This window comes from Aplidium turbinatum, chromosome 5 (assembly GCF_918807975.1).
Source record: "Aplidium turbinatum chromosome 5, kaAplTurb1.1, whole genome shotgun sequence".
Lineage (NCBI taxonomy): Eukaryota > Metazoa > Chordata > Ascidiacea > Aplousobranchia > Polyclinidae > Aplidium > Aplidium turbinatum.
In genome coordinates, this window is record NC_137476.1 from 13673930 (window position 1) to 13686309 (window position 12380).

The 12380-nt window shown below is 39.4% G+C and overlaps 1 protein-coding gene across 1 annotated transcript in view; it reads left to right on the top strand.

Moving 5' to 3' along the window:
* The first annotated feature begins 5361 nt into the window (after positions 1–5361).
* Positions 5362–12380, top strand: part of LOC145770962 (rho GTPase-activating protein 15-like) — a 64760-nt gene continuing 57741 nt past the window's right edge. Inside the window, exons 1-4 of the mRNA XM_082582702.1 lie at positions 5362–5487; positions 6457–6540; positions 7262–7345; positions 7995–8057. Of these exons, the coding sequence (XP_082438828.1) occupies positions 5362–5487; positions 6457–6540; positions 7262–7345; positions 7995–8057 (357 nt within the window). The remainder of the gene's footprint in view (positions 5488–6456; positions 6541–7261; positions 7346–7994; positions 8058–12380) is intronic.

The window sequence follows — 12380 nt, forward strand, 5'->3', positions numbered from 1 at the left end:
GCGATTAAATTGAGACAGGTACAGCAGCATCAGATCATACCGAAAAGTTTCTTCTTACGGTAGTTGAGATTAGACAAGAAAAAAGGCAAAAATTCATTAATGAGTGTGTTAATGATCCAAGCCGGTTTGAAAAAAAAAATACAGCGTCAAAATCTGCAAACATGTGCATCAGAAGCTAGTAAACGTAAAGTTTATAGAGCAGACGGTAAAGTGGTAGCTGCCTGTATGGTTCGAGATCTATTCGGAAGTATCCTGTACCACTCGCTTCAACAAAAAATAGATATGGCAGAAGTACTGAAATACCCACTGACGCCTATTCCATTGTCTCTCAGTCATGTGGACAGAACAATGCAACAGACTTCTAAAGCTGCAATGATGAATTATTTAGAGTCACTAGTTTCAACAACCCCTCCGGAAACAATAAATGCAACCATTATTGATGCTTCCTTTTTTCTGCATTTGCAGATGAACACTGCTTTTCCAGCTTCCTTTGGCGCAATAGCTCGCTTTCTTCTACAGAGGGTTCTACTATCCGATGGCTATAGCCTACTATTCATTTTGTCGCCGACAAATGGCTATCTCCTTCGATTAAAGATTGCTAATGAGATTCAAGAGCTTCATTATCGGCAGCATATCATATCACTGGGCCAGCTCAGAAACGTCCCAAGTAACTGGATTCAAGCTCTCAAAAACAACAGTTTTAAAGAGTCTATAATTAAGTTTCTTGTTGGCAGCTGGGAAGATGACAAATTTGCTCATTTGTTGCAACACAAAACGCTTATTGCTAATGTTGGTGATACGTGCTACTGTTACAAAGTAATAGATGGTAAAGTTGAAAAAATGTAGAAGCTACACTGTGTAATGACCATGAAGAAGCGGACAGTGGGATGCTTTACCACTTAGTAAATGTACCAGCTCCAAGCAATGTGGTTATCCGCACGTCTGACACCGACTGTATTGTAATTTGCCTAGGTTGCTATGAAACTTTTGATCCTTCATTAAAAGATATGGATAGAAGCTGGGTTGTAAAGCAATAACACGCAACGCTACATCAGCATCAACCAGCTGCATACCGCACTGGGAGCGACGATTTGCAAGTGTTTACCTGCATATCATGCCTTTACAAGTTCTGATTACACCTCGTCATTCAGCAGGAAAGGAAAAGTGCGGCCGCTGAAATTACTCCAAGGAAACCACAAAGCGCAGGCAGCTTTTAGCCAACTCGGACAAGACAAAGAAATTAGTGAAGACACTATCATCGCAATAGAGAACTTTTTGTGTAACATGTACAAAAACAAGAAAATTAATTATGTCAACGAAGTTCGTTTACAAATGTTTTTAGACAGCTACAAATCCAAAAAAGAAAATGAAAGAATATCATGCATACAGAAGCTAGATAGTAGTAGGCCTACTCTACCACCCTGTTCGCGATTACTTCTCCAGAAGATAAGGCGCACTCATCTCATCGCAAGACGATGGTTGTCTTCAACTAGAAGTGAACAAGCAGCAACATCGCCACTAGAGTATGGCTGGAAAGAAGAAGGATGTTGTTATAAAGTGGTGTGGTTTGAAGGTGAAGCTTCACTTCCATCTTTAGATATCTGCGTGGAATCTGATCCCACCCAGAAATGTCAAGAAGAAGGTAAACAGCATTGGATGTCGCTTGGGTTACCCTTTATAAATATAAAACTTTTTCCTGGTCTATCCGTCATTCACTTTCTGGACTGTAAACATTAGCCAATAACTGGCTGTAAAGTTTCGTTTTAGGAACCTGTAACCAATAGTTTCTGCAATCTTGAGAAAAATGCCTGAGTGCACTGCGGGGACTTAGAAAGCGTTCTCTAAGTCCCCGGTGCACTGAATCATTAATAAATGTTGAAAAAATAACACTTTTTCCAGTAAATAGTAAGTTGCAATGTTGCATTATTCGAAGAAAAATAGACGTCTGTAAAAGACAATAAAATTACTATTGTATGTTACGCATATCTGACAGTTAATTATCTGACATACACATATCTGACTATTAGTGCATAATAGCAAATGTTTCGTACAGTCTTTATTTCTTTTCTCTGTATATAACAGGAGAATTGTATGAATCTGAAGAAGAAGACGAAGAAAGTGAAAGAGACAGCAGTGACAATAAAGAATAAAGAAACGACCGTTTACATTGAGGCTACACAAACAATCTCTGTTTATGAATGAACAGTTACAATAACTGATTGCAGACAAGAAGCAAATGGCATTAACGACAAAAATTTACTACATTGGGTTTATTGGGTTATTTATTGTAGCAGCTGCCTGATTTAACGTTCCGAAATGATTCATTTCGAAACATTTTGATTTGGATAGTTTAGTTGTACGATTAAGTCAACAGTTAGTGGTCGTATCAAGATCTTGGATCAATTTTCTGGCTATATGCTTTTTATGTACTTTCTGTTTTTGGTGTTACAAAGCCATGTATTGTCATGTCCTGTTGCCTTTTTTCGATTGACTGAATATGATTTATACAAAAACTTTTTGTAAAATATATAGTTTCATTTCATGCATCATGGAACAGCTTGTGAATGTACAGTATTTCACAAAAACCTATATAAAAATATTGTTAGATTTAATCCATTCGTATTGTCCTGGCATAGCACTTCCGTTACACCAAGATTGGTTCCGGTCAGGGATGAATTAAATTAAACCAGGAGGAGATTCACTTTTGGGTAGGTCTTTTATCACCTTCCCATCTGAAAGTATTGTTAAATTTGATATTTTGTGGCGTCCTATAAGACTGCGTTTTGACCACATTTGGTCCATGTACTTTATGGGGTGAAATAAACCCTCTGGGGGTCACTATGATGACATCTTACATCACATTTCAACCCGAAAATATTGTTAGATTTGATATTTTTGTTATGCCCTGACATAAAACTTCGTTTTGACCAATTTTGGTACATGTACTTTATGGGGTGAAATTAACCCTCTGGGGGGTCACTTTGGGGGGTCTTACATCACCTTTCCACCCGAAAATATTGTTAGATTTGATATTTTTGTGATGTCCTGACATAAGACTTCGTTTTGACCAAGTTTGGTCCATGCACTTTGTGTTTCTTGCCCATCTCTGCCTATAAGCCTACATCACACTAATGTATAAACTACATCATACATCATACGACGTCCCACAGGGATCGGTCCTGGCTCCACTTCTTTTCAACATCTACACCCACGACCTGCCAACTACTGTCTTCGCAAAATACGCTTATGCGGACGACCTGGCAATTCTCCACTCCACAAAGTCGTGGGAAAATCTAGAAGACATCTTGAGCCAGAACATGAAAACTCTCTCAGCCTATCTCCAGAACTGTCGACTGAAACTCAGCGAAACCAAAACTGTGGCAGCAGCTTTCCACCTCCATAATCGGGAAGCTGGTCGTGAGCTACTCGTCCAGAACAACGGAAAATCTCTGTCCTTCTGTCCCGAACCAAGATATCTTGGGGTAACACTGGACAGATCGCTCACATACCGCCACCATTTGATGTCACTGCGCAAGAAACTCACATCTCGCGCTGCGCTACTCAAGCGCCTGGCAGGCTCTAGCTGGGCGGCGAGGGCTGACACTTTTCGTATAGCAGCCTTAGCCCTTGTCTACTCTTCAGCAGAATACTGTGCATCTGTTTGGTGCCGCAGTGCTCACTGCCATAACACCGACACTGCCATAAACAGCGCCCTGCCCACAGTGACCGGATGCCTGTGTCCCACACCATTGGACAATCTCCCCATTCTCGCTGGCATCCAACCCGCTGAGCTTCGTCGCGAAGAAGCCACTCTGTCCCTCGGTTGACGGGCACTGGAGCCTAACCACCTTCTCCACCACAAGATCTCTGCTCTCCCAAACGAGCACCCCCGTCGACTGAAATCAAGACACCCATTCGTGCCAGCCGCTCAACTTCTTATCAACGAAGCTGATGTACATGACATCTCTGCGGCTGCTTGGGCGGACCATAAATGGAGTTCTAAATGGAAGTCAACCGCCACCAGACTCCATTCGTTCATCCCCAACGCCGACACACGCCTCATTGGTCTAACACTACCAAGACAGGCATGGGTGCGCCTCAGCCGTCTCCGTACGGGCGTTGGGCTTTTCCGCTCAACCATGCACCATTGGGGAATGGCCTCTTCCTCCTCCTGTGAATGTGGTGCCGAGGTACAGACCGCAGACCACATCATCAATGACTGCTCCATCTTCAAGCCACCTAATGGAGCGGAAGGTCTGCGTGTCATGGATGATGAGACCAAAAAATGGCTGCTCTCTAGTAGCCTTCCTGTGTAGTCCAGGAACATCGTGAATCTGGGGTGGTAAAAGGATAGACCCTCGGCCCCAAAGGCTCACACGACGATACTAATGTAAAATAAAATGAAAAGCGACAATTGTCAGTTGTCTTTATCTAGATGACTTTAGATATTCAAGATTTCAAACGTACTTTAGGAAACAACACTTTGTTACAATACTGTCAAAGTGGAATTGGACGTTTACAATCAAAGAAACAACTTTTCTATGTAAGATTAGAAAGAAAATGATTGCCTACACCATCCACATATACTTTATGGCGTAGCTGCACATTTTCAGAGTAAGAAAGCTCACGAAAAAGAGGTAAAGTGACACGAACACTGCCAGGAGGTGTGTTGATAGTGGGTAAAAACCAAGACTTGTTTTTGAAATACAACACACCAATATCATTCAGCGCTGCTGTGGAACGCATGTTTTTACTTGGAAAGGACATTATGCGTCCCAAACACAGCAGATTGTCAGACAAACGTTTTGAAATGCTAATTGTGTTTCTAAAAGTAAATAACTAATAAGCTAAGCAGCTAATTACAATACAGTCTCAAAACATAACACCTGCTCTTTATTTATAGCTATTGTTAGCCTAAACTTGGTTGAAATACTTCCGTTTTGTGAGACCCTGGCTGAAATAGCGCTAGAAATTAGCGCTGGCGCTGACGCCGTTAATTTTTTGAAGAGCTGACGCAGTACTTTACGCCGTAAATTTTTTAGGCAATTCGGGCTGACTCTGACGCCGTCAATTTATTTGATTGACGCGTACACCACTGCTAGTACATCGGTTGTTATTAACTATTGTAAGCAGGATGAAATAATTTTTGAATTAAAGTTAGATGAAAAGCATGGTTGGCCTTGCGCTAACTGAAACGTTTAGGCCTAGCCTACGTCTGAAATAAAATATTAAAAATGAAAACATTTTGTTATGCCTTTAGTGAAAACACTATTGTAAGTGAGGTAGGCCTTCTTATAAGACAACAAGTATTGGAATTGCGTAGAAAAAATCGAATTTAAGTTTTCTGTCAAATCTGCGAAAATGACTACACAATCCTTTTCATTTCCACCACCACCAGATGACTTATATTCCGCACCATCCGGGTGGTACAAGGAGCTTACATCAGATGGCAACGTACTGTTCATAAATGAGCTCACTGGAAGGAAGGTAAGAAATAGTTCTACCATAGGCCTAGGCCTACACAATTTGTTTTCCATACAAAAGAGTATGTTTTTTAATAAGTATGAAAATAAATTGCACCTTGTGGGTTACAGTCCAACTGCCAGTAGCTTTTTGTTACTTCTTATGTTGGTTTGCTTAACATCAAATTGCTAGAAGTATCAAAAAACATCGTAATAGGCCTACCAAGAACGAATACGTCGGATGAATAAGTGGTGAATAAGAACAACGCGGACGGTCAAAATACTGTAATTTGAGTTCAGCAATGGACTGTTCATTCAGTTTAGTCATACAAACGTTGCCTTTAGCAACGTTGTTCAATTTGTTCTATGCAATTTCTTTGAAGTTAATGGGATTCCCAAAGGTATCGACATGACGCAAAGCAACTTTTGAAATTAGGCGAGTTACAGGCTGTTAAGGTTTTTAGTAAACTGGTAACTAATTTTGATGAATTCGCTCTGCTTGGCATTTGCTTCAAAGTAAAATTTTTCTGCGTTTTGTGATAATGTTTCTTTTGAATGTTTGCATGAGTTTTTCATCATTGTTCAATATTCGTTCGCATTTAGGTAGAGAGTCTATAAAAGTAAAACTATTGGAAAGTTCCCCATTTGCAAAACTACGAAATCTATTATGTAAAAACTATCCTCAAAAACTCAATTAACCTTAAAAAGTGTTTGTATAAATTTATACAATTAACATTCCACTTGTATTTTTTTAAATAGGCTTTCATTTTTGCTTTGGTTTCCATTGGTTGCAACGCCAACGCTTTATTCAGAGATTCTTTTACTGGGGTGAAAAAGGTCACTAAATAGCCTATGAAACTGTTTGAAAAATATGCTCCGACACAACTAACTTGCAAATGGGTCAAAGAAACCCAATTTGACATTGCACAATTAGTGTGAAGTTCATAGATCATTCTTTAAAATTATGTTCTTCTTCTCATTATCTTTATTTCAGTGGCACATGTTGCTAGATGATCAATCAGGCAAATATTACTATTACAATGAAACTACAAATGAGACATCTTGGAAGCTTCCTCAAGTATGTGATATGTTGCAATATTGTTTAAACTTGGTAGTTACTAAGTAGGCCTACAATTGCAAAAAAAATATTGACTTCGGATATCGACCTTGAGCTCCGAAGGTTGCACAGAAAAAAGCAAAAAAACTTAAATTCACGCTACAAAAATAATTTTGATATCGCAACCTTACTTATACGGACACAAAAATGAGATATTTTTGATATCTGCAATAAGGGATAAATCAATCAGGAGATGGTCTAACAAAATTTTTTCATTTGTATGAATCTTACGCAGCGAACTGTCCACTTGAAGCGATCAACTGTGTGATATTAGCAGTATAAGCCTTGTTAGTCACACAACAAGAGTTCACCAGTCTCATTTTTAATAACCCAAAATCGATTTCTCCATACTGCTATAGCATCGTCAACCTGATAATGTCCAAACGTTGGTAAAAGTTATCACTGATGATGCTACAGCAATATGGCGAAATCGATTTTTGATTACTAAAAATGAGGCTGGTGAACTGTTGTTGCGTGACTAACAAGGCTTATACCGCTGTTATCAGACAGTTAATCGCTTCAGGTGGACAGTTCTCTAGGTTAGATTCATATTCATATCATATTTATATCAATCCGATGATGTTACTTTTGATTAACTTTCTATGTGGTACAACAAAGTCGACTGCTAGGGTTACCTAATAAATGACTGACAAAAAGTTCCAAACTAAGTTCTACTTTCAAGATGCTTCCACAAGAAGAAAGTGGAGCTGAATTGATTCAATGCAATGAAAGTGAATTACACCACACCGAAAAAGAGTGGGAAAAGGTTTGTTTGAATACTACACAACTCTGTTGTACAATAAAGTACTCACCAAAAATAACAACCAAGAATTACTATTCCAAATTAAACTCGTAATACACCACTATAAAATGTTTACCTAACGGATTACCACGTTTACCAGTCGCAGTCTTTTCGTCGCGATAAATCGCAGCTTTACAAAAGAGCTTTCTTGCAAAAAAACATGATTTGAAAAATAGTCATTTACGTTCTAGTTATTTATTCAGAGCAAGTCCGCTCCGAAAGTTCTGTCGGTGAAGTAATGACTGTGTGAATAAAGAAACTGCAAGAACAAGAAAAAATGGTTGAACTCTCTGAGTGCATACTTGAGCAACGCATTCCAAGGAATTCTTTCATTCAGCGGCTCAAAGTTGATGAAATAATTTGCAAACAACAACTCTTCAGTTTCCAGCTGAAAATTCACTCTGTTGATCTCAGTGGTCGGGCGTTTGTCCAGCTGAAAACTTCTACAATGATGCGAAACTGCGACGAAATTTTCTTAGTCCAACTATAAAAATATCCATAATAATCTATCAATGTTGTTCTGTTTTTGTTTTGTGTTTTTATCAAAAATAGAAACACGTTTTTTAAAAATTAACAAAAGTTTAACAACTTTGTTAAAGTCTGCCATTCTCAGAATCATGAAATATCAAATTTGTTCCATGAGGAAGACTTCTCCACGGCCGCAATGCCCAATCCCGTGAGTTTATTTCAGTGTTATTTTTGCTGTGTCTGTTAACTTTTCTACGGCTGAATTTTGATTTAGCAACCTCACGTTAATAATATGTGCAGTGACGTGCGTGGAGGCAGGGGGCGTTGGATCATTTCCCACACTTATAAAAAATGTTTTATTAATTTATGGAAGTAAATCTATTTTCATAAACTTTGGATGACACTATCAAAGCAATTAACAATGTTCCTATATACTAAGTAGGCCTAAATACTAAATCTATGGCCCAGTCCACATATCTCATCCGGGTACACCAAACACAGTACAATGATTTGTAAGCGTAAGCCTATTAAAAGTAAAGTGGGTGAAGTATAAAATAAAACCATACTGTGATATTATGAAGATGTCTGCTAGTGATTTTTATGTGCTTTTATCCTACAGTGGTTCAGATTTTCATTTTGAAAAATTTCACTTCTTAAATTTTGATTTTTTTAAGATTCACAGTAGTAAAGGTTAGGTACATCCCGGGGGTACATCAAAGACAGTATATAACACTGGGGAGCAAATTTATTGTTGCATTGCCATCGACATTTGCCCTTGACTAAATTTGGGGTGATAAATTCAAATATGCATTTGGGATTTTTCTGAAAGCTACAGATTTTTGACATTCAACCTTTTTTCATCAATTTAATAAGTAATTTGGGGGTCCCCTAAGACTCTCTGTTGTGTCGCAACCGTTTCAATAAACAACCAAAAGCAACCGTTAGTTGTAGTAAAACTATAGAGAAAATTTTGATGAATAGTCCAACTTTAAAATAAGCTAATAATTACGAAATGTTTTGCCTCTAAGGAGGGTTAACATCCAAGTCTAACTACCACCCTTTACACACAGCTTCATATCCTGGAAGCATTTACTGCACAGTTATGCCAAAACGACGTGTTAATCTAATGTGAAGTCTTTGTGGGTAGAGTCGCCTAAGCAAGCCGATATATGATTTGCGAGCTACAAGCCTACAACCCAAGCCGTCGAGGGCCGCTTGCGCCACTGGTCAAAACGTAGACTTAAGTAGTCACAATAGCGGGTTGATGAATGACAGTTTTGCATAAATACCACAAAAAAGGGCATAGAAAATCATTTTGAGTGACGCCAACGCTCAACTCTAGAACAAATTAAAAAATATGCAAGTCAAAGTAGGTCAGCAATGCACGATTGAACTTCCATATGGATAGAAAACAATGTCAAATTAGGCCTTGTTTAGGCAAAAATTTCTGCTCGTAGCTGTTGTTGACTTCCTGTGATGCTCATTTAACATCCCAGTTCGAAAAAGGCTAATGGCATTGCAATGACCACAACTTGTCTGATTTTTTGTTGCAAAAATTTTTTTTTGTAACTGCTGTAATAAAATATATCTATGCCGCTTGCCTTTGCTAATCATTTTTTAAATCCTCATCACCTACTAGCGTGCGAACCTGAGGTCCATCGAGTACAACTTCCTTGGTTTTGGCAAAAGACAACTTAGGAAATATTGAAAACATTCACTGTCGTTATCCAATGACTTAACAAACTGTTTCATCAATCCGAGTTTTGTGCGAAGTGGGGAAAACACCATCTTCTCTCGCCTTGAATCGTGAACAATGTTTGGCATGCCTGCCTCCAAAGTTTCACAAATAGGCCACTCTGTATGCGTCCAGTGTTTCTGTCGATCTTCGCCAAGGAGAAAGCTAACCATTTTCAGGTCTACTCAAATGATCCAGATGTTCTCGTGACATTTGATTAAGTTGGTGATCTCTTTCGTCATCATACGTTTTAAATATAGGCTACATAGGCTCAGTGGTGCATGCAAATGGAGAGGGGCATTGGGCCATGCTTTAGAAAATGTTGATTTTTTGGCGTTGTTGTGATTGTGTATTATTGTTCAAGAGTGGTCGTGGGTAGCAGGCCGTATTAACCACTCATTGTACCCCGCGAGGTGAGAGGAATGGCTGTTCAGGGGCCAACTCATTTCAGTTTGTTTAATGTTTTCTTGGCTATTTAAAATGAAAAAAATGTTGTCAATATTAGTTGGTTAGTTTTGAATCTTTATCCTCGGATTGACAAAGCCTTGAAAGGTTATTCCTGGTAGTTTTGCATACTTGTAGAGGCTCTTGACGCAGGGCCAGTTACCGAGATTAACAGTGAAATTTCCGATTGGTGAAGTCTTGTTGCCGGGGAATTATTTCATCCGTTTGGTGCCGCTGAATAGGGAGCAGTCCTTAGAATGCGTTGTTCAAGCACACACCACGAAAGCCGAATTAGCGCCGGTTTTTGTTGAAACCTCTTCGTTCACGAAGTCACGTCCTAATCAACTGAGCTATCGGGGTGGACAAGCTCGATATTGCTCCATAAGCTCGATATTCAATTGCTTACATCACGCACGGTCCTATTTATTACTTCCAAAACACCGGTTAGTGGACCCACATCTCTGTTTAAGGGCTTATCCATATTCATATTTAGGTGGTGCAACGTTTTTCGGAAAATTTAAAGAAAAAATAGACTAGCCTACTTCTACAAAAACTCGACAATTTATAGCTTATAAGCTTCATCAATCGGTTTTGTACTGTTGATCATCGTTTGAAAAAACTATATTAAATCAACGAAACCACGGTGCTTTGTGGGAAAATGATATCGAAGCTGTGGAATTTTATAAAGCAGTTCTGAACGCACTGCGCGACAGGCAGCTTGTACACTTGAAACGTTACAAGACTGTTAAAGCAAAGCAGTAAGTTAAAGTAAAACAATTAAAGCCACCTACAACAGCAGATCTGTAGAATGGTGGTGAAATGCAACCACCTGAAGACCTTCTGCAATTCTACAAATATAAAGTATGGTGGCAAAGATACTACGACCGAGCGCTGTGAAATTTATGCATTGTCATCTGCTGAAGACGATGTTTACCAAGCTACAAATTGGAGAATCAAACCTGCAGTGAATCCAGTGTTAGGGATGACTTTGAAAGCATTGCCCGACTCCAAAAATATCATTAAACGTTTTAACCATTTTAGACACATCTCTGGGCTACACTTTGTGTGAGAAGTATGAAACAGAAATTACCCTACAGACCCCCCGCACAACAACGTGTCGTTGGCCTAACGTTAGACCATTGGAAACGTCCGTGGGCCCTCCGTTGGTTTCCGACGTTGGCGCGAAAGATATTTGGCCAGCGGGCCAACTTGGGCGAATCATCAGTCACAAAAATCGGTTGGCTAAACGTCGATCCCTCGGTGGCGCACTGTTGGCCAACCCTTTCCCGACCATTTGCCACCTGCGACCAACCTGACGACCAAATACTTTCGTTGGTTCGACGTGGGATCCACGACGCAATTTACAACTATCCTCACTGTGGCGAAAAAAGGCTTGGCTAATCGTAGACCCAACGTTGATGCACTGTTGGCCAACCCTTTGCCACCTGCGACCAACCTGACGACCAAACGCTTCCGTCAGTTTGACGTGGAATCCACGACGCAATTTACAACTATCCTGACTGTGGCGAAAAAAGGCTTGGCTAATTGTAGACCCAACGTTGATTAGGGCTACCATACGTCCTCTTTTAAGAGGATTTGTCCTCTTTTTTCAAGAAAAATAAACTGTCCTCCGAGGACACTAAAAAATGCTCAAATGTCCTCTTTTTTGACAGTTTGGGATTTCTTGCTTATATTTTTAACGGGATTATATTGCTTGATGACGTTTCAGCGACGGCTTGTAGGCTATTGTTCCAGAGGCTCATTTGTTTATTGTTTCTACGCACGCGTCATCTGATTTGTTAGCGCTTTACCTGCGGGAAGGCGCCTTCTCAAAGGTAGAGCCAGCACTGTTCACTTTACTTTCAATCATTCCAGTTTTCTGTTATTTGCCGTCCGGATGGCTAAAATCTTTTGGTGTTACTGCTTGGTATTTGTGAAAGACTATTTTTAATCCTTCAATAAGAAAATCAAATCAACTTCAAAAATTGTGTGTTAAAAGAAGTCTTAGAAAGGATAGGGAAACTTATGTTACAAGCTCTCTAAATTTGAGTCTCTGTAAATAACTTAGAGGGACGAACCAGCTATTTGTTTTCTAAACATTTTTGCAGTGATGTACGCGCATACAAAAAAATATTAACGCCGTCAGCGTAAACGCAAACGTTCGAAAAACCATACGCTGTATGCGTCAACGTAACTTGTAAAAAAGTTGTCAGCGTCAGCGCATACACTAGTGTAAACTAATTTCGTTTGCTAGGTGCCAAACGTTCACACAGTATAAACCACTTCAAACAAACAAGTTTTATTTTGAATTTCCACGAAGATACACAAGCATCTGAAAGTGTTCATCTGACA